General features: G+C 42.6%; 1 protein-coding gene and 1 long non-coding RNA gene across 3 annotated transcripts in view; one reads left to right on the top strand and one right to left on the bottom strand.

Annotated features, from left to right (window-relative positions):
• Nucleotides 1–14,782, bottom strand: part of LOC144994556 (uncharacterized) — a 24,274-nt gene extending 9,492 nt beyond the window's left edge. The window contains exon 1 of the long non-coding RNA XR_013658117.1: nucleotides 14,643–14,782. This is a non-coding gene — a long non-coding RNA (uncharacterized LOC144994556). The remainder of the gene's footprint in view (nucleotides 1–14,642) is intronic.
• msi1b (musashi RNA binding protein 1b) overlaps nucleotides 14,566–25,491 on the top strand; it is a 27,427-nt gene continuing 16,501 nt past the window's right edge. For both annotated transcript variants that reach the window (XM_023958662.2, XM_023958661.2), the window contains exons 1-4: nucleotides 14,566–14,960; nucleotides 15,248–15,288; nucleotides 15,678–15,759; nucleotides 15,889–15,973. In XM_023958662.2, coding sequence (XP_023814430.1) covers nucleotides 14,902–14,960; nucleotides 15,248–15,288; nucleotides 15,678–15,759; nucleotides 15,889–15,973 — 267 coding nt within the window. In that variant the 5' untranslated portion in view covers nucleotides 14,566–14,901. The remainder of the gene's footprint in view (nucleotides 14,961–15,247; nucleotides 15,289–15,677; nucleotides 15,760–15,888; nucleotides 15,974–25,491) is intronic.

Below are 25,491 nucleotides of genomic sequence, written 5' to 3'. Positions count from 1 at the left end.
TTTTATAGTTATAAAAATGAGCATATCTGCCGGCTCAAACTTTCCGTTCTTTTTATTGTTATAAAAATGAGCATGTCTGCCGGCTCAAACTTAGACATATGAAAGTTCAAGAAATATAAGTAATTAAGATGGAAAAAAGATTAATGAAGTAATGTGACATTTAGTTAGATAAATACGTAAATTTGAGTTGTATAAACAATTATTAAGTTTGAATAAATTTAACTAAATTATCTTTCAGCCGTGTTACTTTTTTGATGGACTTATAATTTCTATCCGCCGTCATTAAAATCTCAGACTCCGTCTCACTTCCGTCTCAAGTGTCGCGCTTTCTTTTTTTTTTTTTTTCTCCACGCGTTTCCATGGTGACTCCAGAAATCGTCGATCTATTGAGAATGTCTTTATTTACCGTGCGTTAACCCAGGGTTACCTAGTCGAGCGTAATTACGCCAACTCATATCCGGTCTTTTGGAACCGACATACCCAGAGTAAGCAAGTTCAGGCGGATTTCAGCCAGAGTTCAGGCTTAAAGTCAGGCTAGTTTAAACATGCTTCCTGGAATACCCCCCGGGGCCTGTTTCAGAAAGGAGGTTCAACCAACTCTGAGGTTAAACTTGAACTCTGAGTTGGTCAATCGAGAGATTAACAACTCTGAGTTTTCTGTTTCAGAGAAGCTGATCGGAGTTAGGTCAATCAACTCTGAGTGGACTGATTCGGAGTTAAGCGTGCGCACCGCACGCTTAACTCCGAGGTTAACTACGAGGTCTCCGTATTTTTCGCCAGCTGAACTTGACGTGCTTGTGCAGAGTTGCAGTGAATATGAGCACATATTCCGGAAGAAAAGCAACACTGCTGCATCTGCAAAACAGAGACACTTAGCGTGGGAAAACATAGCTGTTCAAGTTAATGCGTAAGTTTGCATTTAAATCATTGTTATAAAATATTGGCTGTAATAACTTTCTAAATAGCGTAAGGTGTGAAATAAAAATGGCGATATTTATACAATATACAATATTTGACATATGAAACATCTACATAGCAATAGATATCTAATGTTGTTTTCATTGTATATATGTAATTGATTGCAACGAAAGACGGTAACGCTCAAACAAAAACGTATGGGGAAATGACAAAAAAATCGAGTCTAGGTCTCAAAATCCTCGCACGACGTAAATGTAATTCTCTACGAATGAATGCAGCCTCCTCGTCTATTGGGTCCTCCAAAAAAAAGGACAAGCCATTCTTGTCACTTAGACCGTCTCTGTGTGACGGAAATGTGGGCAATGTTTTGTTTCAATGGTTAAAGCAAATAATACCGCTTCGTCTTTAAAAAGGGGAGGGGACCAGCAGAAACCTTGAGTTTAGGGAATAAAACCTGCTCCTGACCAGGTTAGGTTTACAGCGTAAGTGACCATGGACACTGACTCCGAGTATAAGTTACCTCTCTTTCAGAAACGGGTTTGACTTACTCTGCTTACTCTGGTTTAACAAACCTCCCATTCTGAAACGGAAAACCCAGGGTTTCCCTGATTTCAGTGTTAACGCACTCAGAGTTTACACTTAACCTCCTTTCTGAAACAGGCCCCTGGAATACCCCCTGTTGTGGATCAAAGCTTGTAAACAAAACCATGTGACTAAAGATCTCTTAAGTCATTGGCCAGGAATTAAGAAGGCAGGGCAAACCAACTGGAGGCAGAAATTATGGAAGTCTTGCGCTTTGCAGTCCTTGTCAGTATAGTTTATTTATTCAAACTTTATATGTCGCTGACCAATTTTCAACGCCTGTATCAAGATCTGGTACAACACCTTTTAACTTTTTTTTGGGGTATGGTGGAGTCATGCTGCAAGACAAGGTTAGTGGCAAAAGAACAACTAAGAAGGTATGCTAATAAATGTTTATCACATATAGATTGTAGGGAAAACAGTGAGGAGCATATGTATCACATTAAAAGTTGTTTTGATGAGCCTGCATTCATCTGACCAAATTTCAATTATTTGCGGGATCTCATAGTTGTGGTGTTATGGCATTGTTTTTAAAAGAATTCTGTAACTACAAGGTAGCTTTTAGGGATGACGACGCAGCAGCACCGGGCACGAGCTGCTTTAGGAGACACAGAGAAGCATGTAAGAAGTACTTTCAGCTGTGTCAAATAAACGTTCTAACAAGTTAACAGTTGGACTCTTTTTTTTCTGTTTGATAACACTACAATCTCTTGTTCACTTTAAGCAAACCAAATGCGTCCAGGTTGAAAACACCCTCAGTCTGAAAACAATCCATTCTCAGCAGAACAGTTGGATCAAAATGGCCACCGTAGCTGGTGATGTGATGTATGTGATGTAAACAGATTAGGAATGAAGAAACCGATGAGCCATGACGATTGTCAGCAGTACGCACCCAATGCTGATGTAATGTCATCAAAAAGCTACCATGTGGTTCCTTAACATATTTAACTTTAAAACAATGCCATGAGGCCACGATGATGAGACACAGCATCTCATGTGGTTGAATGAACGCAGACTTGTTAAAACAACTTTAAACATGATACATATTGCTTACACCAGGGGTGGGCAAACTATGGCCCGCGGGCCGGATCAAGCCCGCCTCCATGTTTGGTCCGGCCCACTGAACAATATTAGAGAAGCACGATTTTATTTTATCTGGCCATACTATCAAGACCTGCATAGAACATTTATTCCACCATTCTGCAGTCTATACTCCGGTCTGAATCCCTCTAAAATCCCTGTCAAACAGAACAGAAGGCATTCCTACCTTTCTATGCACATCTTACGTGGTTTTGCTCGTTCTTTTAGAGCAATTATGCTGCTTTTTTGTTTTGTTTCAAACAGCGCACAGTGTTCTGTGTCCTGATTGGCTGAAGACCTTGTCAATAAATCTCCTCCATGCCGTGTCTCCTGTACAGAAACGCGGAGCTCTTCAGGGGGGTATTCCAGAAAGCAGGTTATCCTAGCTCCCACGGTAAGTTTGAGGCTAAGGAAGTCATTGAAGCCATTGAAGAAGAGTGGACCAACATTCCAGAGGCCACAATAGACAACCTGATCAACTCTATGCGAAGGAGATGTGTCGCTCTTCATGAGGCAAATGGTGGTCACAACAGATACTGACTGGTTGTCTGAGTCCCCTGACCCCCTCAATAAAACAAAACTGAAGATTTCAGAGTGGCCTTTTCTTGTGGCCAGTCTAAGGCATGTGTAATAATCATGCTGTCTAATCAGCATCTTTATATGGCACATCTGCGAGGTGGGATGGATTGTCTTGGCAAAGGAGAAGTGCTCACTATCACAGTTTTAGACAGATTTGTGAACAATATTTCAGAGAACTGGTTATTTTGTGCATGTGGAAAATGTTTCACATCATTGAGTTCATACCATAAAAAATGGGAGCAATAACAAAAGTGTTGCATTTATATTTTTGGTCAGTGTACTTTCATTCAAATTAATTCAATTAAGTAGGTGTAAATTTGGTGCTGCTGTTAGATCGGCACCGCAAAGGATTGTGGGATACCATTCCCTTTGCATGTCTGGACGGATTTGGGTTTAAGTGTGGGTTTTTGACCAAATGTGTTTAGTTTTTTAGCTATTTTACAGTGTTTTGCCGAGTTATTTTGTCCTTCTATGCTTAAGCCTATGCACCTTGAGTGAGAGGGAGGAAGAAGATGATGAGGTTATATAGCACCCCTACCAACTCATTATTGTAGTGACAATGATGGAAATATATGAATGGATTCATGCACCCTAGGCATATTGTTTCGTTCTTTTTATTGTTATACAAATGAGTATATCTGCCGGCTCAAACTTAGACATAGTTCAAGAATTATAATTAATTAAGATGGAAGAAATATTAGTTGAATTGGAGTAATATGACATTTAGTTAGATACATATGTAAATTTGAGTTGATAAACAATTAATGAATTTCATAGAGTAGACGTAAGAAATTAGGTTGAATAAATTTAACTCAATTACTTGTTACCAATAGAAGTAATTCATTTAAGTTGGCAAAATTGGATAAGTTATATATATATATGCGTCACAAGGAAAATGGAAAGCAGAAACTCTTTTTTGCTGATATAGCAGTATTACTTTTTTGATGGACATCCTCATAATCCTCATACGCCGTCATTTAAATCTCCGACTCTGTCTCACTGAAGTGTAGCGCTTTTTTTTTTCCCACCACGCGTTTCCATTGTGACTCCGGAAATTGGCGATCCATTGAGAATGTCTTTATATACACGCCGTTCACGTGCATTAACCCAGGGTTACCAAGTCGAGCATAATTACGCTAACTCATATCCGGTCTTTTGGAACCGACATACCTGGAGTAAGCAAGTTCAGGCGGATTTCAGCCAGAGTTCAGGGTTTAAGTCAAGGTAGTTTAAACATGCTTCCTGGAATACCCCCCAGATCTACTGAAATCTTTGATCGTGATCAGATCTTTGTTTTCCTTCTAAGATCCTGGACTTATTTTCTATGAAAGTTTGAACATTGAGAATTTAAACAAGAGAAAAGGGTGAAAATTCTCATGTCTGTCTGAGAAAAGGATAGTGTGTAGTGTTAAACTTTTCCTGCGTGGTTTTCTGACCGTGGTTGGAAGACGCTAGGGAATCTTCTCAAGGGCCGAAGGCGGATCTGCCTTTGGGGTTCACTTCCCCATTCAAACCCTCAGAGACTCCAGAGTGGGTCAACAGATGAACCAATCTATTATTTTTGGAGAAAATTTCTAATTACTTATTTTCCGTAACTCAATCACAAAAATTGAATGCGCACTCCAAACACTCACTCTCGCTCCAGCCCCCCTCCTTCCTGCACACGCGCAAGCGCACACACACCGGCTTCAACACACACCCACACATTGATCTCACAACACTAGTGAGGAGTTTTCCTTTGCGGAATTCACCGATCATGGGTTATTTTTAGAATGTAACTCCTGCAATAAACAAAGGAGCTCTGTACTGGTGAAAAGGTAACGCAGATATATGCCTAGCTGCAGCAGGTGACATAAATGTGCTTTTTTTTCATTATTACTGGATGAGAAACAGACATGCAGGACACAACGCAGCTGCTCAGTAATATTCTGGAAGTTTAGTGCAAACTCTGAGACGTATGAGGAGCTGCAGTCCTCAAGGTCTCAACGCGACTATAATGGGAGAGGATAGACTATTGTTCTTTTTAAAGTCTATCAGTATTGTTTTTCCTGACTTTTTGTCTTTGAAAATCAAAGTTATTATTAAAATTATTTGGTCATTTTTTATTTCAGAAATTGTGTTATTTATTTTTCTAAAATATCATGAATGAATGAGAGAATGAATGAAACTTTATTCATGTAGCACTTTACAACTCCCCAAACGGCTTCACAATAAAAGAAAAACAAGCGAAGTTTAAAGTTTTAAAGAAAAAGAGTTATTGTGGCCCTCACTAGAAAAAGTTTGGGGACCCTGCTAGCATCCATGTGGTGTTGGAAGATTTGATGTTTTTCATTCTTACGATCATTCAAACACCACATGTCTCATTTCTCTAAATTTTACATGTAGTACATCAAGCCATTGGTGCAACTGGCTCTAAAATGAGAACAAGTTTTAAACTAAAAACTCTAAGATGTTCTGTTTTAAAATATAATTTTCAATCCAAATGTTTTCATCCAGATTCCACGTTATTTCTTTCTCACCCCACCCATCTGCTCCTGGTCCAGCCCTCCTATCGAATTTTAGAACCCTATCTGGCCCACGAGTCAAATAGTTTGCCCATCCCTGGCTTACACTGTTTTCTGGACAATTTATGTCATTTACACTTATCAGTGTACGTTCATAGCCAATGTCTCTTTGGCAGCCACCTTCCAGCATGACTCTGCCGTACCAAAGTAGCAGTTAAAGGTGTTGTACCTGATGTTGAAACAGGCGTTAAAAATTGTTCCATGAAGTATAAAGTTTGAATAAGTGAACTATCCCAACAAGGATTGCAAAGTGCAAGACTTCCATAATTTGTAGCTTTAGTTGCCTTGCCTGTCCCTCGTAATTTCTGGACACTGACTGAAGAGACCTTTAGGCATGGTTTTGTTCACAAACTTTGGTTCAAAGCAGGAAAGTCCTCTTGATGGCTGTCTGAATACAGACCAAATGAATGGTTTAGGACTCGATCCGGACCAAATTAAGCGGAGTCGGTCTGGACTAGATGATTTTCCAGTCTAGGTGAAAGCACAGGTAAAAGATTCCTGCGTGGTGTTTCTACATGACGCATCTCCGCCAGTAGGGCAGCTGCAGGCTCATCAGCCAGAAGCCACTCTTCATTGATGTTTCGGTCCATTAATCCCGGAACATCTCACGGTGGTGAAGCAACGGCAGAGACGTCTCCCTGCCGCCGCCTGCAGCTGCCCCTAGGACCCATTTTTTCCCCATGAACTGTCCCTCCTCCTTAACCATAACCAGAAACTGGCTTTTTCCACCTCTTCCACCAAGTCCTTGAGTGCCTTCTTCAACTTCTACCCAGTCACTGCCATCTTCCTAAGCATGAGCTTGGTGGATGTTCCAACAAAGCCCCTGCAACCAACCTCAACCGGGCAGATGATGGTTGATCACCCAGTCTCTCTGCACTCAGCTCAGCGTATTTGTCCATCTTCCTTTCGTATGCAGCCTCCATTCCTCCCTCCCAAGGGATTGTGAGCTCTGCTCACTGGAACTTAAGCTGACGGTCATGGTCCACCCTTAAGTTCCAGTCACATCCTGGTGTTAGTAGTGATGGTGTCCCTCTCTGGATGGTGTTCTGTGCTCCAGCCCCTTCTCCAACAAAGTGAATCAATGTAGGTGTCTTTGTGAGATGATCTTTGGCTGCCTCTATCCTCCGTACTTCAAGGGCCTTAGCCAGTTTCCTCAAGACTTGGTTGTGCCGCCATGTGTACCTACCCTGGGCCAGAGCTGCCTTGCAACTGGATAGGATGTGTTGTAACGTAGGGTTTGTAGTGCTGCAGAGATGGCAGTTGGGGCTGGGTAGGGTGTCATAGGTGGCCCTGATGAGGAAGCTCAGTCTTGCTTGGTAGTTTGTCATAGGTGGCCCTGATGAGGAAGCTCAGTCTTGCTTGAGGCATCTTCCACATGTTGGACCACCTGATGGTCCTATTAACCAAGCCTTCCCATGTTGTCCATCGCCCTTGTTGTGGCTGGCTGAGTGCTTTGATCTTGTACTGGTTTTCTTAGCTCCTGGTCATCTCTTCAATCACTGTCTTTTTCCTCTCCCGTCTTGTGGCTTTGGACCAGAACTTGGGGGCTGTTCCCCAGCCTAAGCCCGCTTTTCCTGACTGCGTCCTTCCCACAAATTTGTTGTGTTTATGCTTGCTGATGGCCTTAATGACGGCCTCTTTTGCCTCCATTTGCACCTGGTTCGGACAGGTGGCTTGGTGTTTCTTACAAAAGGGTCGGTTGGCTGAGACTCTCAGCTCAAGCACAAGCCTCGCCTTCTCCTGTCTGTAGCCCAGGCTGATGGACTTCTGTGGCAGCTGGAGTGTGTTTTTCCCAAAGAGACCTAGTCTAAAGACATTGTGAAAACCACAAAAAGGAGCATTGTTTTTGTTTTGTTTTCTAGAAGGGTTTTGGTAACGATTGTTAAAATGGTTATAAAATTTAATGATCACATAATTGTTAGCATCGTAACGCACGAGTAAAATGTCAACCTTCTGCTTTCTAGAACTCCTTTTTTATTTTTGTGTAACTAACTGTAACTTCTTAAAATAAATATTCATGTATAACCCGATTTCAAATGTTTTGACTTTGTGAGCAGGTTTAGATTGAAAATGTGAGCAGGTTTAGATTCCCTGCACCCTCACAGGTGGTTTCAAACTCACAATTTCCTCTGTTTCTGTTGGAATCCCTGTGTCATGTTTTGAGTTTGTTGTGTCTTGTTTTTCGTCTTGGTTCTTGTTCTGTCTTGTTTGGTTCTGTTTCCTGTTTTATTTTGAAAGGTTTCCTGTCTTGTCTTGGTTCTTGAGTTTAACTTCCTTTGGTCCCCATCTGCCCTGATTGTTTTCACCTGTGTCTTGTCTGCCCTGTCTGTATTTAAGTCTTGTCTATGCCTTCCTCCTGTGCTGGTCCATTACCTTTTGTCATGGTGTTCATGTCTCCATGTTTTTGCCACGTCATGTTTCCATGTCCCTCGCCACGCCACAGTAAGTTTTTGTTTGTTCTGAAATCCTGCTCTGCAGCGCTTTTTGTTCATTAAACCCTCTTGTCCCTGAACTCTGTGCCTCCGCCTCTGCATCTGGGTCCTACCGGCTATCGAGCCAACCCCTCATCGTGACAGAATGGACCAGCCATATTTTCTGGACCCAGCAGAGCGGGACATGCGGCTGCACAACCCTCATCCAATGGTGGTCAGGGATGCACCCCGACCCGTCCCGGCTCCCAGGAGGGTGCCGCCTGCACCCCGACCCGTCCCGGCTCCCAGGAGGGTGCCGCCTGCACCCCGACCCGTCCCGGCTCCCAGGAGGGTGCCGCCTGCACCCCGACCTGTCCCGGCTCCCAGGAGGGTGCCGCCTGCACCCCGACCCGTCCCGGCTCCCAGGGGGATGCCGGCTGCACCCCGCCCGGTCCCTGCTCCCAGGGGGTTGTCGGCTGCACCCTGACCGGTCCCCGCTTCCAACGGCTCCACGCCTGACCCGCCGGAGCTCGGCTCCACGCCCGACCCGCCAGAGCTCGGCTCCACGCCCGACCCGCCGGCCGACTGCTGGCCCGACCCGCCGGCCGACTGCTGGCCCGACCCGCCGGCCGACTGCATGCCGGCCGACTGCATGCCGGCCGTCCGCATGCGGCATGCCGTCCGCATGCACCGCCTGCACCCCGACCTGTCCCGGCTCCCAGGAGGGTGCCGCCTGCACCCCGACCCGTCCCGGCTCCCAGGGGGATGCCGGCTGCACCCCGCCCGGTCCCTGCTCCCAGGGGGTTGTCGGCTGCACCCTGACCGGTCCCAGCTTCCAACGGCTCCACGCCTGACCCGCCGGAGCTCGGCTCCACACCCGTCCCGCCGGAGCTCGGCTCCACGCCCGACCCGCCGGAGCTCGGCTCCACGCCCGACCCGCCGGAGCTCGGCTCCACGCCCGACCCGCCGGAGCTCGGCTCCACGCCCGACCCGCCGGAGCTCGGCTCCACGCCCGACCCGCCGGAGCTCGGCTCCACGCCCGACCCGCCAGAGCTCGGCTCCACGCCCGACCCGCCGGCCGACTGCTGGCCCGACCCGCCGGCCGACTGCTGGCCCGACCCGCCGGCCGACTGCTGGCCCGACCCGCCGGCCGACCGCTGGCCCGACCCGCCGGCCGACTGCATGCCGGCCGACTGCATGCCGGCCGACTGCATGCCGGCCGACTGCATGCCGGCCGACTGCATGCCGGCCGACTGCATGCCGGCCGGCCGCATGCGGCATGCCATCCGCATGCCGGCCGACCCCCTGCCGGCCGACCCCCTGCTGGCCGACCCCCTGCCTGATGACCCCCTGCCTGACGACCCCATGCCTGACCGGCCCGCCGACTCCACGCCTGCCGCCTCGCCTGATCTGCCTCGCCGGACCGCTCGGCCCCCCAGCTGTCCTCCGGACCTGCCTCGCCGGACGGCGCGGACCCCCAGCCGTCCTCTGGAGTCTTTGGACTCTTATGCCCGTCGAGGTTTGTCCTCCGGGGCCCCCCCCTTGGGACACTTTTGGAACCTCAGAGCGGTTCCTTGAGGGGGGGTACTGTCAGGTTTTGAGTTTGTGTCTTGTTTTTCGTCTTGGTTCTTGTTTTGTCTTGTTTGGTTCTGTTTCCTGTTTTATTTTGAAAGGTTTCCTGTCTTGTCTTGGTTCTTGAGTTTTACTTCCTTTGGTCCCCATCTGCCCTGATCGTTTTCACCTGTGTCTTGTCTGCCCTGTCTGTATTTAAGTCTTGTCTCTGCCTTCCTCCTGTGCTGGTCCATTACCTTTTGTCATGGTATTCGTGTCTCCATGTTTTTGCCACACTCATGTTTCCATGTCCCTCGCCACGCCACAGTAAGTTTTTGTTTGTTCTGAAATCCTGCTCTGCAGCGCTTTTTGTTCATTAAACCCTCTAGTCCCTGAACTCTGTGCCTCCGCCTCTGCATCTGGGTCCTACCGGCTCTCGAGCCAACCCCTCATCGTGACACCCTGTGCTCTTTCGTCCACCTCTTGTTTCCTGTCAAACACTGGCAGGAATGATAAGTTGGAGCTCTAAGGAAAAAAGGGCAAAACCAAATGGGCAAAAACCTCAGAGTTAAAGCGGTCTTTTATCTTTGCTCTCTCTTTTCAGATTAAAATGCTTACTTTTTCTGAATGGATTAACCTGTACCATTCTCAGGTTCAGCCCATCAGCACCTTTTTATGTCGAGCTCTTGTTACCCCACCCCACCATTGGGAAGATGGCATTATATTGTATTTGGAAGGGGTAACAGAACTGCCTCTATCTTCCTGAGACATGCCACTGACCTGTAATTAAGTTCCATTGTACTATTCTGGGGAAACTCTTCACCCAGGCGGACAGAGGGCAGTGTGCTCAGACTTCCAGCAGCTCCGACAGTGCTGTGACTAATGCTCCATCACTCAGGCCAGGTTTATCAAAAAGGAACACATGCAGCACACAATAGAGCTCGCATTTTTTCTCGACACAGAACTCAAAGCTGCGGTGATTGGTATTGGGACAATCCAAACTGTCCATCTCTCATTAGTACGCCATTGCTGGCGGTCTCTCTGTATGTCCTCCAGTTTGTCACTACCTCAACCTAGTGTGCTGCCCCCTCCTCTCCCCACCCCCAGTTCCACCATTCAACTCCATTGATCATGCATGCAGAAATTTAACACACCCCTTAATTCCTGTCCAAATAGCCTCTGTCCCACTTCCAAAGCTTCATCTATTCTGCAGAGAGAAGGCCTACGTGCAGGCAGGACACTCGCTGCTACGCTCAATGTGTTGGAGAGAACAATGTGTCTGCACAGCTACACTCTTTCGGCCGGTCTCAGTAAGTTATGTGTTTCAATGGATAACAGCGCTCCAAAAAAATAAGCAAAACCAACTTCAAACTTAAGTTTTAGAGTCTCAAACCTCATCTCAAACAAATGCCAGGACAGCATCTGGTCTGTAAATCAATTCGACTTTGTTTAAATTTCTGTGGCTATTGATAATGATCGGCCTTAACGCTAGTTACCAGGTCACATGTTGAGTCAATGTTTAGAAGATTAGCTGGAGCTGGCTTTGGTGCCGATTAAATACTTAAAGCCCACCAATGAATGAGCACACAAACTTCTTAGCATAAGCCAGTTTGCAATATGGGGCACATTTAAAAAGGGGGACACATTCCTGATTGCACTGTAGTCAAAAACATAGACGCACATATATTCTTCCTACATTTATAGATTTTGAAACTGTCTGTTTATAAATTGTCAAATTTGGAAAAATCAGAGTTATTAGACAAAGTTATGCAATTTGGTCCCACATCTGACGGGATGTTTTAATGGAGCGCCCACAAAAACAAAAAGGAAGAAAGGAAGAAAAAATAAAAAAATGCAAAAAAAATGTCTATTCACATGTAACTTTTGAAATATGTGCGGCAAGTCCTGAACTTTTTTTCTTGGGGGCACTGACCTAGAGGAAGGGTTAAGGATACGATTAGGGTTTTATGGTTAAATGGTTCCTGAGTCCGGCTGTTTCTGCTGCTCACCAGTCCTACATGGGATTGACCAAATGAAGGAGAACACATTTCACACACTTAGGTGTGTGTGGGAACTAATGGGACTTACATTTTAAGTTTCATTTTAATTACATGAGGCCAACAGCAAAATGCAACCTTGGACATACGTATTACGTGTGGCCAACGTGATGAATTTCCATCAATTTTTGTGCTGATCGCACGTAAATACGTGCGAATCACATCAGCCAAAAGAAGAAACATCATTTCTGCAACTCTAAAAGCCTCTCTCCTGTATGTGTGTGTAGGTGTGACACACACCTTGAATAAAAATGCTTGTTTTTATTTGTTAGAATGTGTAGTTTTGGTCCGTGCGCATGTACCCTGTGCACATACGCCCAGTGCTGGCGTTTAAACTCCACTCCTGCTGTATGGATTCTTTTGACTACTGTAACTTTTCAACTATTAACATAATTATCATGATTCCAGCAGATTCTGAAGCAGAGAAAAGCAGCTTCGCGTCGCAGCTCTCTACGATATTAATGTGTTGCATATCGGTGCAAAGGCAGAAATAAAAGCCGCTTTTCTCTGCGTTAGAATCAGCTGATTCACAGTGATCGTGTGAATGGCTGAAGATTTACTGTCTATAAAAAAAAAACCTATATTAGGTGACGTTTTAAAAATAAATAACAATAAAAATAAAACGTTTCAGAAAACAAAAGTACTTTCCAGAAAATAAAAAGAAATGTTAAGCAAAGAAAAAATTAAGCAAAGATGAAATTGGAAAAGGTAGGTATTGTAGCATCAGCACTGACTGGATAATGACGTTTGTGCATCATTTTAACAGACAATTATTAGACATGAAAGCGCCTTTAACCAAAAACACGAATGTTATTGCTGACCCAAACATACAGTACATTTGCTGTTGCTACTGAAAAATCTTTTAATTCAGGACATAACTATGAAGTGATTCTGGATATGCTCTGTACTAATCACAAAACAAGTTATTTAGTTTTTAAGTTGAAATTTCACTTCAGTGAAGCATTTCAAAGTCCCACTCCGATCATCTTTTGATCTACAAGTGTTCCCAGTGGTCTTTTAATTATGATTATGCCGTTTTTAAGTTAAATCAAAAAATCCGTGTAGTTTTCTAGGATATAGTTTCTGCAGAGCAGCAACAGTTCATCAGAAAATCACCTTTGATTTGTGGGCAGGACTGTTGGCGCGGAAGTAACCCTGCTGATATCCAATGAAATCTTTGATTACATTCTCTCCTGCTAGCTTACAGCCCCTGACAACTCCAATATAAATTTTCGGTGCAACAAAAATGGCGGGCAATATTTGAACTATCCAGCTGTACAGTTTTGCGCCAAATACCAGCTCAGACAAGTAAAATGAAGACATACACGGATCTATTTGTCTGCAAGTGGATCCATCAGAATGAGGCAGAGCAGGGAGACATTAGTCCACCCATTTCACTTGCTGCATCACAAATTTGAGCTTTTCAAACAGCATGTTTTTATTTACTCAGATCTGAATAAAGACATACTCAGAAATGCAGTTTTAATCTTAAATTCTTTTATATTTGTCCTCTATCTTTACATTCTACAAGAACATGTTTAAAACACCAAAAGCTTGGATTTCATTGGAGTAGGACTTTAAACACCAACTTTTTCATGTCATTTATCATTATTGCAGATTAAAGGGCTTTATGTTTACCAGATTGTCTGTTAATTATTTTCAAGGCTTAATTCTTATACCGCAATTAAAAAGGAAAAGAACTGTGTAAATCTGCTAAGCTAAATACAATGTGGTTGAGAAGGTGGCTGCACCAAACTTTCGTGCTGGTGCACCTAAGAAATAAAGTTAGGCACACCAGTGCAACCAGTGCAAAAATTTCGTCTAGAGCCCAGTTATGTTTGGGCTATTATGAAGATGACTATATGACAAAGCATATATGTAAGAAACCACACATCATTAATATAAAGTTTGAAGTCTGTCAAACTTTCACTGCACTCTCTCACCTCCTTTATCTGTTGAAACAGCTTCAAGAAGAATTCTGAACAGGTTAGGATAAAACCAAAGACAACTACCTTTATCGTTCCCTGTGGGGGAAAATTTAGTCATGGCTTGCCAGAATACGGCAGGAGTAAACAAACTTTTTCTTCACAATAATGACCCAGTATTGGTTAAATAAATATATAAATGAATGAATGAATGAATAAATAAAATAAAAAAACAAACAAATAAAATAAATATTGTTGTTTCTAGGTCAATTTACATGACTACAAATATCTGAGATTGCTTTAATCAGATCTGATGTGTTGCATCAAAAACATTAAGTTACATGGCTTAATCTTAAAATAGAATACGTACTTAAAAAAAGCTTTGTGCACATATATTTAAGCATCCATTTTTCTGATTACTTTTATACAGCTAGCATCTTACCATGGTATTATGGTTCGTACCGCCTTTGAAAAAAGAAGTTTAACCTGGTTACCTGATCATTTGAATAATCTGATAACTCAAACAAACTGAAAGTGCCACTTTTCTGCTTTCATGAATTTATTTCTTTAACAGTTCACACCACATGTGGCAGCAAAGTTAACTTTTTTTAACTTCAGCCAGAACTCATTGAAAAATTTGGCTAATCATACCATTTTACACACTTTTAGAGACAGTATTAGTGTTTAAAACTGTAAAATACTTGAATTCCAGTCACATAAATTAATTATAATAATTACATGCAAATATGAGAAGTCTGGTCAAAACTAATTATTAATAAATGTTATTGATAAACTTATTAGGGACGAGTAAAGGCAAAAAAAACTGCACTTTAGTTTAAGTATGAGTAGAGTTGCATCAAAAAATATTATTTAAGTAGCATTAATACAAAGTTATCCTTAGACCTTATTATTAGATGATGATTATTATAGTAACATGAAATTGCTTTTATGATGCTTTTACGTTGAAATATGTACCTAAAGCGGTGGTGCTAGCAGCAGCTAGCTGGACGCCGGGCGGCGTGCCTTGGTGGTGGGATGAGAGAGGGACAGCAGCAGGGACTGAGTGGAGGAGGTGGAGTCTGTCCCAGCCTGCATCTGGCCCGCTCCCCTTTCTGTCACCCCGGGCCAAACCCGCCCAGCTCCTCTCACTCACTCTCCGCCTGTTATCCCGGACGACTCGGCCCGGACCCACGCAGCGGCATCCAGACCCCCACACACGGCTCGAGGACACGGAATGGAGACAGAAGGGAGCCAGAGCAGCCTGTCCAACGCGGACTCTCCCCACGACCCCTGGTAATAAGAAGAAACTTTTGTGTTTTTTTCCCCCTAGTTTTCTTTTCTTTTCAAACTTTGCGTCGTCCCGCGCGCCTTAGAAAAACAATCCCGGTGCTGTACCACCTTCTCACTCATTCGTATACACACCTCCATTAGCGTAAAAGCAGAAACGATACTCTTCAAATCCGGCCGTTACTCCTGGAGTACACTCTGAAAACCTCAGTAACAACTTCGCTATGACTGGGACTGCAAGGAAACATTCTGACCCTTTGTTGAAACGTAAATATTTCTCTTCTCTTTCACAGTAAAATGTTCATAGGTGGACTAAGCTGGCAGACAACACAAGGTAAATCAGTTTCCACTTGTAGCTCTAAATGAAGTCAGGGTGTTAGTTTTTTTATTGTACCAAATATTTTTTTTAGAGTTTCTGTTTCCTCTAATTAAAATAGTTTCCTCTGTGGAATTTTGCTGTGAAACCTGCTTCTAAATGAATACCCTCATTCATCACATACTGGTAATTCATAAAAACATGTTAGAATTTGAAATGATTAAACCCTCATCTTGTTGAATATATGTTGACACCTTTCATCCAAAAATGATTGAAGTTTTATGACAAAGAATAAATAAATAAATCTCAGCCTTAACTCTTTGCAAATTTTTATTTTTAAAAATCAAATTTGATTACTTTAGACATAATGATTATTTTCATGCCACTTTTTTGTTTTTGTTTCCCAGAGGGTCTGAAGGAGTACTTCTGCAAGTATGGCGAAGTGAAAGAGTGCATGGTGATGCGGGATCCAGTTACTAAGCGTTCGAGGTGAGGGAGCTGCATGCCCAGCTCCTCCGCAGGAGCTGAAAGTTTATCTGGCCTGCGTGATTCCTTGCTTCTCCTCATGTAACATCACTTCCTATGTCAGTAATAATCTGCTCTCCTAATTTCCTACAGGGGGTTTGGATTTGTCACTTTTGTTGACCAGGCCGGCGTGGATAAAGTTTTGGCTCAGAGCAGGCATGAGCTGGACTCAAAAACAGTGAGTTCTCTGTATTTACTTCCCACCACTGACTAATCCCATTGCTCACTGTTTGATTAGTGGATTTTCCAATAATCTGCCAAAGAGGTGTAACATTGCTGCATTTGAGCGAGTTTGCTAAGGTTTGATGGTGCTGTTGCTCCTCTCTTTGTCATCAGTGAACACATTGAGGCCGCCTGCTGCAGCGCTTTATATGTTCAAACTATCGCTCATCTGACACATGGGGAAAGTGTTTTCTTTTCCTCTCTCCTCTGATTAACAAGAAGGCAAGAAAATGTCACCCAGTGTCAATTTCCATAGAAACAAGGGGAACAGGACGGGCTTGTATTCGCTGCCAATCTCTGAATTGGACTCATTGGATGGGTGAACCAAGACTTGTTTTATTTTCTATCCCCTGGGGGGTCGAATTGACCTAAAAAAAGTTTCTCAGTGGAAGAAGTAAAATGCAACCTGATTCCATCAAGGTGTGACAGCAACAATCAGATGCTTGATCTCAGGGAGCATAAAGTGACAAGTTTAAGTCAGTGAAGCACGTCCTTCCACCTGTGCAAACTGTAACTTGAAATGTAATAACGGGCTCTTTTGCAGAGTGTGTGATTGTGTATGTGTGTGTATGCTTCTTTTTTTTTGTCAGTAATGAATGTGGGCTGGTGTAGGAACAATGTGGCCCGTTGGTCGCCATAGGGACCACTGCCCCCGCCTCTCTCCTCAGTGGGAGTGGTGATGGCTGAGGGTTAGTCACTGTATTGAAATGAGGATAGCCTGTTTCTTCTTCCCCCTTTTGTGCTTTGAGCGATGCACCTTTGTGAGCATTTAAAGCTTGAGGTTGCAATAGAAAGTCAATGGAGGGACAAATTCATTGGTTGTTTTAGAAAGTTGCAACCCATTGAACATTATTCCCAATTTGGATAAGAAATTACTTTTTTCCTGATTTTAATGTTTTGATATTTTCCAGTTTGTTATCCCTGTGGTATAGTGTCACTTGCAGGCATGACAGCTATGATGAGTAGTGCCATCATGGCTGGATGCCACCAACTCACCATGGGATTTGTTTCCATAGTGACACCCCCTTTCCACGATTGAAGAATGGCTTGGTCACAGAAAGACAAAATAACCATATTTATCCCTTACAACCACTTTAAAATACCCCAAATCAAACTGCATTGATGCTCCCTTAGTGAGGAACTCTGTCAGCGCTGCTTCCCACCACCTCTCTTGATGAGCAACTTATTAAGTTGAATCAGATCATAGTTCACAAACACGCAAAAAGTCTGCCCTAGGGACAGAAGGCCTGTTCCTGCACAGGCTAGTGGGCCATGGCAGGGTCTCCTGTGAGTTGCACTCAGGTGTGATGGTAGCCTTTGCCAAGGGCCCATGGCGGTCTCAGCAAGTCCGTGTTTGTCACAGAAAGGGCTCAGTGATCAGCCACGGGGGTTTGATGGTGAGTAGAGTGGGCCTTTCAGACCACTCCTCCCCCCTCTCTCTTTCATGAGAGGAGGTTATCCTGTTAGAGAGGGGCAAGAGAAAAGTTCTCCAGTGGCAACAGAAAGAATGTGCCACACTGCCACCGACTGAACAGCTACAGCTTTACGCAGCCATGAGCCTGAGGAGGAAAATACAGTCTTGCACAAGTATTTATTGGCACTCATTGTGTTAAAGGACAGATGCTATCCAGTTTTTACCGGCGCAGTAGGTCAAGAGCTGGATTTACTGCGGTCTATATTAACTGCTGATACCCTTCAGGTTCCTTCTAACTCAGAGATGCAAGTTGCACCTTTTTGAAGCAAGTTTTCAGTCAGCAGTGTTTCGGAACAAAGACTGAGATGCATTAGACATTTGTTGTGACCCACTCTATTTCTTCCAGAGTTGGAAAAAAAGTGCTCCTAATGTTTTAGTCTGTTAGAAGGGAGGGTGGGGGTGGCGTTGGATAACCCCATCTGTGATTACTATGGTTCTCCTAACTAATAGGATTGAAGTCATCAAGCTAGAGTTGTTCCTCTGAGATGTTGAGTGCTGCCCAATCGGCAGGTTGTGTTAAGTGTGTTTCCAGCTCAGACTGTGACAGGCAGCACACTCAGCCAACTGTTGCTTTGCTGGGATGTAGCTGGTTAAAAAGGATTACCCTGATTTCATAAACCCCTTTTGGAATTACCTTCAGCCTCTTCGCTGTTTCTTTACCATGTTGTGCTTTTGTAAGACTTCCATCCAAACAACACATGGAAAGGATCAGTAATTTCTAGTGGCCTTATACAAGAGGAGGTTTTCACTGAGCTCTTAAACTAATCGCCAGTGTTTCATATGGCATGAATTTTGTTTATCTTTGTAAAAACTTTGAACGCGAGAATATTTGTCCAACAAGATCCACTACACAAGTTCCAGTTTTTGGTCACGACAAAAGAAAAATTACCTTCAATCATTTAATTTACTGATTATGCTTATATCTTATTTAGATATATATGTCTTATTTTTATTAGATTTGATTTTGAAAGATTTCTAGTTGAAATGAATTCTTACAAACTTGTAAATTCTTTGTCGTCCAGTTATATAAAAATACTGGTAGGTCTGACTTTCACTGCTAAACTATTGCATCATCTCAATTCTGGTTCAACTAGATTCTAGAAGCTTTTCATTTTTTTGAATATACACCTCTAAAATGCATTTTTTTGGTTGTGAAAAACTGTTTTCATGTAACTGTTGGTATACAAAGGTGAAATGCTAACTCATATTATTAAAGCTCGTATTAAAAACTAATGGAAAAGCCAATTTACTTGATAGAATAAATTGCTTCCAAAGAAATCAATGGTTTTGATACATTGACACAACATTTAGTGGAGATTGATTGCACTTTAAGCGAACATTTCTTTAAACTCATCTTAAATTGGAATACTGTTATGGAAATGTGACCTTTTTGAATTCATCAGATTAAACTACATTCTAAAAGTCTTACAGAATTTAACTTTGATGTTCTTCGCGTTGAGTATAGTTAATGAACCGACACTTTATTAAGATATTTTGGGTTATATGGTTGGTTAAATTCAAATGATTGATGATGACTTTAGAAAAAGTGACCTAAAAATTCTAAAGATATGTGTGAACAACTAAACCCGGACCTATCCCTTCAAACTGACCTCGAAGAACTGGCCATCACTGCATCCAGCCGCCTCAATGAAAACTGAAGGTCTGACAGTTTGCTGCTTAGAAGTTGTTTGTGTGTGATAACACAAGGACGCCATCAAAGGACAATAGTTGTTGCTGATATCCATCTCTCTTGCAGTGGTTGGAATATCATTTCCAAAAAGTTTGGAGCCTAATGTCTCTGTAGAGAAAAATAAAGACAAAGAAGACTCTTCCAAGAACAATGTCAAAACCTAGTGGTAGTCTTCAGAGTAGTTGCTTTTTTTTCATGATGGAGGACATATATAAGAAAAATTAAGATTAAAATTGCATTTCTGAGTATTTCTCTATTGAAATTGTTACGAATCAAGAGGAGGCTAAAAAATTGGAAAAAGCTTGTAACTTTGACGTAGAACCTACAATCGGCAGGCCACAAGCTCCCTGCTGCGCTCCATTCGGATAGATCCACTTGTAGACGAGTAGATCCATTTATGTCTTTGTTTTCCTCGTCTGAGCTGGCTAAAAACTGTACGTTTGGATAGCTCCAATATTGCTTGCCATATTGTTTCATCGTTTATGTTAGGTTGGGGTTGTAAGGGGATGTAAGCTAGTGGGAGAGCACGTAAACATGGATGACAGGATGACAGGATGTGGGGACGGGGTTACTCTGCTGCAACACTCCCACCCACAACTCAGAGGCAAATTTCTAATGAACTCCTGCCGCTCTGGAGAAACCATGTACAAGAAAACGACACAGGTTTTTAAAAGACCACTGCTGAGGCTTTTAATATAGATCTAAAGATAATCGGAGTCGGACTTTAAAAAAATAAATGTTGTTCAGCTCTCAGCATATTCTGGAGTAACAGCACTAGCCAGATATACTGGGAACTAAACTGTAAAGCACGGCAGTGGAATTGTGGTGCCATGGGCTTATTTTGCCTCTGCAGGACTTTTGCAGTTGAGAAAAAAGCAGTACATTATAAGAGATACTTTATTAATCCTACAATGGGGAAATTCTTCTCCGCATTTGGCCCATCCCCTGGGGGGGTGGTGAGCTGCAGCCGAGCCGCGCTCGGGACGCAGCAGCGTTGAGGGTCTAGCCCAAGGGCCCCCACTGGGTGATGTGAATTGCTCGCCTTTGATATGGTAATTGCCCCCATTACCATTGTTTATTCCCCTTCCAGAATAGAGCCCTGGATTCCTGCGTGACAGCCTTCTACCTTACCAACCGAGCTACCCAGCTGCCAAATAATTTAATAATTTAATAATTTAAATAATTCACTGCTTTTACCTCAACTACAAAAGTCCTGCAGAGGCAAAATAAGCCAATGGCACCACAATTCCACTGCCTTGTTTTAGCAGTAAATTATTTTATTCCAGAGTATGTGAAATCTAATCTGAGCCCCTCAGCCTACTAAAAAAAAACCACTTAAAGCAAAGTAGTACTGTGTAAATAGACAATCGTTCCTTAAAATATCTGCAAATTATCAATAGAATGTCTGGAAAGCGGAGAATTGGGCTGCATTTACACTGTAGGTCTTGATACCCAAATCTGATTTTCTGACTATATCCGATTTTTTTGACGACCCGCTTACATCATCTTTTAAAAGTGACCCATATCCGATTTTTGCATTTACACCATACAATGTTGAAACTATCAAACGTAGACGTTCTGAGGACTACGTAGCAGTATTTCCGCCTTCCGCGGACCTGAGCACTAACTGCACGGATTAAAAAAATTAATCCGCAAGCCCTTAATAATAATAATAAGAGTAATAAAAGCACATTTAGTAGATGCGTGTTGGTCCAAACGGCAAACGTTTAGCATGGTGAAATCTGCTAGAGCTGCTTGTTAGCAGCTTAGCTTCCCCCCCCTTTTTTTGTTGTGTTTCTTTTGTGTGACTGCGGTTGTCATGGAGGCAATGCAGCGACGGAAGGAGGCGTTCACTTGGGCGCTCCTGGAAGAGGCAGGCGCACGAAAGGGGATGCGCAGGAGAGGAAAAAGGAGGGCTGCTCTGCTGTATGTGGTCTCTCTGAGTTTTGATTGAGGAAGTGTTTGCAGACGTTGTGCTGTACTAACAGTTTGATCCAAGCGAAGAAATAAATGGCTTCTAGCCTGTTCCAGAGCAACGGTGTCCCACTTGAACAGCAAAATCAGCACACAAAAGCACCTTAATAAGTCATGTGATCTCAGTTGGTGGTGTCCTGAGTTGACGTCACTGAGGTACGATTCGCATTTACTGGGGAATATCCGATTTGTCTGCTTACATGGCACACGCAAAGGCACGTATCCGATTCGTTTCCGATTTATTTCCACAAATGAATGAGGCGTCAATCCGATCTGAAAAAATCGGAATCCATGCGCTTTTTTCCTGCTTTACACGTTCACCGGTCTTATCCGATCTGTGCCACATGAGAGTAAAAAATCGGAATTGGGTCACTTGAACCATGCAGTGTAAATGGGGCCTTGGAGTGGTGCAGAGCTCAAAGTCCAGAGCTATATTGGACTCAGGAAATTAAGTAAAGAAAGAAAAACTTTTTCCACTACTTTTTCTACTAAAACTACTTCTTTTTTCTATTTGTTGTTTATCATTTTTTTTCTTTTGTATTTGCTTCCTTGAGGTATTTTGGTAGTGTATTGTCATGAGTGGTTCACCGGGGGGTATTTACCTTTTAGGATTTGGGGTCTGTACCATGAAGCTGGATTAGGGGCTTAGTGAGGTAAATTTAGGTTCAACTGTTCAAGTGTCACGGAGCTAGTTGGTTTATCACCATGGCAGCCCATGCTGGAAACATAAACTGATCCAGAGCAAGCTGGTTTTTAGATAAGAAATCAACATATGTAACAGGACTGCTTGTTGACCTACCTGGTAGTGAAATCATCAAAGCATAATGTGTGTGGATGCTAGAAGCGGATGACTCCTCTGTGTCATAAGGAAACCACTTTGTTTGTTTTTTTGTAGTCTCTTTTTTGTGTTATCATTTGTTTTTGGTTACCGGATAGCAACTTTACTTCTTAATTTGATGTTGCTTAATTAATGACCTGATACAAGCATTGTTGCACTACTTTATCCAATGTTGATTGTGAATGGTTACTCAGGGAGAGCACTTAATTCTTGGATGCATCAAACTAAAAGCAGGTTCCAATATTTCACCCCATCTTGCTTCTACACCAAATGTTTGTTTGTAGATACACAATTTTAGGTACCGGTAAGTAAAACATGTAAGAAAGGGGAGGAGTTTTGAACTTAATCTCTTGCAGTCAACACTTGTTCGCAGGAATCAAATCCCCTTTTCATTCATGCGGCAACCTAATCTGTTTAATGTCCACACTTTACTCCACTCGGATGTGCTGTGGGCTGTCATGTGTTTGATTTATTTGTTTGTGTGTGTGTTTGTTTGTTTTTGAATGTGACAGGAGTGTTGGACATCGGGAGGGTTGGTGACCGGAGGTGACTATCAGAGTAGTCTAGCCACCATAGAGACTAAACAGTAGACTCTGCATCTGATCCTCAAGTTTTTAGCATCTAGTTTTCTCACTCTGCTCTCTAGAACAGAAATAATAAAAAAGAGAAGAACTTAAACTTGCGGTGATGTCAACATTGTTGCCATTATTCTGGTAAACACATGTGGTTTACCATAGAGGCTCTAGCTCTACTGTAGTTCAACTCTACCCTCTCATGGTTACAGACTAATCACAGCCCTGTACGGTCTCACTGTCTGTTAGTGTAACAGCAGTACAGTGTGGTGTAGTCTAGCTGTTCTCTAGCTCTATTAGACCAGTTTAGACTAATATAGAAGTCTTAAACTCCAATTTTACAGCCTGTTTGTGATTGCATCCTAAAGGCATGGCGTAGATCTTAACCTTGGTGACAATCACTGGGCCAGTTTGCTGTTTTAGATTGTGTTGGTAGAGATTCAGAAGATTGAAGCTGGTAACAAAGGTGAAACTTCTTCTCTTTCCTGGGAACAAAAGCAAGCACAACGACAGGGCAGAGGACGATCCAGATCGCCTAAAGCAGGACAGAATCATATAGTCCTTTTTATCCTGTCTTTAAAAATAAATGAAGCAAGCGAACCCAAACAAAGTCGTGCTGCCATCAGTGAGCCATGATTGACGGCTTCTGTTTTCTCTGAAACCTAGTTTTTCTCTCACTCCCTCTCAGACACACTCTCAGTGCTCCTCACTGAGGACGTGAGGCGTGTATGTGATTGTGGTGCCTGTGTGAGATTCCAGGAGATCACATGTCACAGGATGGTGACAATAGAGGCTGGGGTTCACTGGACGTTCCCAGGGATCCAATCTTAATACTCACGTGCATAAACACGCACAAAGGTGTTTGTGTTTATTAGAAAATACAATCACAAGCATAGTCACATTCAAGAATAGAATGAAGATGGTTAAAAAGACAAATTAAAGCCGCAAGTGGCGTTGTATGGCCCGCATACGCAACCCGCCTTCCACGCCCAACTCTACGCACCACCGCCGCCCTCTCCGCCCTCACCTTCAACAAATTAAAAGCTAGTCAAGGCTGGATTTTCTAATTATGCTAACTATGCTAATGTGGCTAAAAGTGCTAGCTTTGCAATCAGCATCATCAACTCTCTCAGAAAAACACATTGCTCAAAATGCTAATTATGCTAACTATGTTAGTTATGCTAATGTGGCTAAAACTGCTAGCATTGTGATCAGCATCATCAACTCTCTCAGAAAAACACATTACCTAAAATGCTATTTATGCTAACTATGCTAGCTATGCTAATGTGGATAAAAGTGTTAGCATTGAAGTCAAAGGTTGACGAAACTCCAGAGGTGATTGTAGACTTAGGCTAGGTACATGCAAGTCAAATTTCGTGAAAATCGCTCGAAAAAAAGTTCCTTTTTCCATATCGTGTAAAAACGCGAAAATCTCAAAATGGCAGATTTTGGCACAAAATGGCCGCCAAACCATAGGTCGTGTCGCCATCACGCAATGATTTCAAAACTTTGTTTGGATATACCCGACAAACTTATCTGGGTTTCGTTAACCGATTCCTAAAAAAAAAATCCAGATTTTTTTTTTTTTTGCCGAGTCGGCACATTTTTTTGCGACATTTTTTTGCTTACCACGCCCTCATTCCTTCATCGATCTTGTCGTGCATGACTTCGTTTTGTTCAGCGTGGGCCAGGGAATCGCATATTTCCTCTTCACGACATTCCGATAAAAGATGTGCGAGCTAGCTAAGAACGCAACGGTTGAGTATCCGCCACGCGCACGCCGTTCAAAATTTACAACTTCTAATTCCAACATTTTGTCCGCATCACCTTGCTATGGATGCCTAAGAAATTACGAGACAATGGCGAAAAATCCCTAAGACGAAGACAAAAATCGCCAATTCTCAGAGTTCGCCACAAAATGGCCGCCAGGCCGTAGGTCGTGTGGCCGTCCCGTAATGATTTCAAAACTTCTTTAGGATATCCCCAAAACGTGTGTTTGGGTTTCGCAACTGTATTCTGAAGTACATTTTGTTCGGCCCCATACGCGATTTTCGGCCCATTCATTTTTTTGACGGGATCGCTGGCCGTGATGTCATCGTCTTCGGGGGGGTGACGTTGACTTTGTGGAAAATTCATTCGCAATTTATCCCAGGTGTGTGCACATTTTGGTGACTTTTCGAGCATGCGGCGGGGGTCACATTCTCGCTGAAAGGCGGCAAAGTCGTCGTTTCAACTGCGAAAACAATATGGTCCTTGCAGTCAGTGACTGCTGCTGCGGGCCATAATAATAGGTTTTTAAGCTCTTTCTATCCAAATTGACATGAGGAGTTACATTAGATATTTTAAAGTCTGTAAAAGGGATTATTGGTTTCAAATATTAAGTGATCAACAGAGCTTTTTTAAATGTGCTCTTTTACATGGGGAAAATAATTTGGTTATTTGAAAAAATAAAAGTGTTCTTATATGCATAAATCACTGCTCAGTGGTGATTGTGAAAATGTTTGGATGTTCTAAGCTGTTGAAACGTTGTAGCAAAAACACTTTTTAATGAAGCAGATGTCATTTTATTTTCTGAGAAAAACATCTTATTTTTACATTTATCCACAATATGTCAATCCTTTAATTTTTCTGCTTATAAACTGATTTTTAAAATTTTCGAGACTATTTTTTGCAACAACAAAAATGTTTCCATCACTTCTTCTCTGTAATGTTATTATCATTATTCTATTGGTTTTACCAGATAATATATATATATATATATATATATATATATATATATATATATATATATATATATATATATATATATATATATATATATATATATATATATATATATATATATATAATCTGGTAAAACCAATAGAATAATGAGATTGTGCATGCATATGAGATTTGAACAAAAGACAAAATTGCACTTTTTATT

This window comes from Oryzias latipes, chromosome 9 (assembly GCF_053564925.1).
Source record: "Oryzias latipes strain Hd-rR chromosome 9, Olatipes_Hd-rR_3.1".
Lineage (NCBI taxonomy): Eukaryota > Metazoa > Chordata > Actinopteri > Beloniformes > Adrianichthyidae > Oryzias > Oryzias latipes.
Note: the sequence above shows the minus strand (reverse complement) of the source record. Positions and strands in the feature narration are given on the sequence as shown.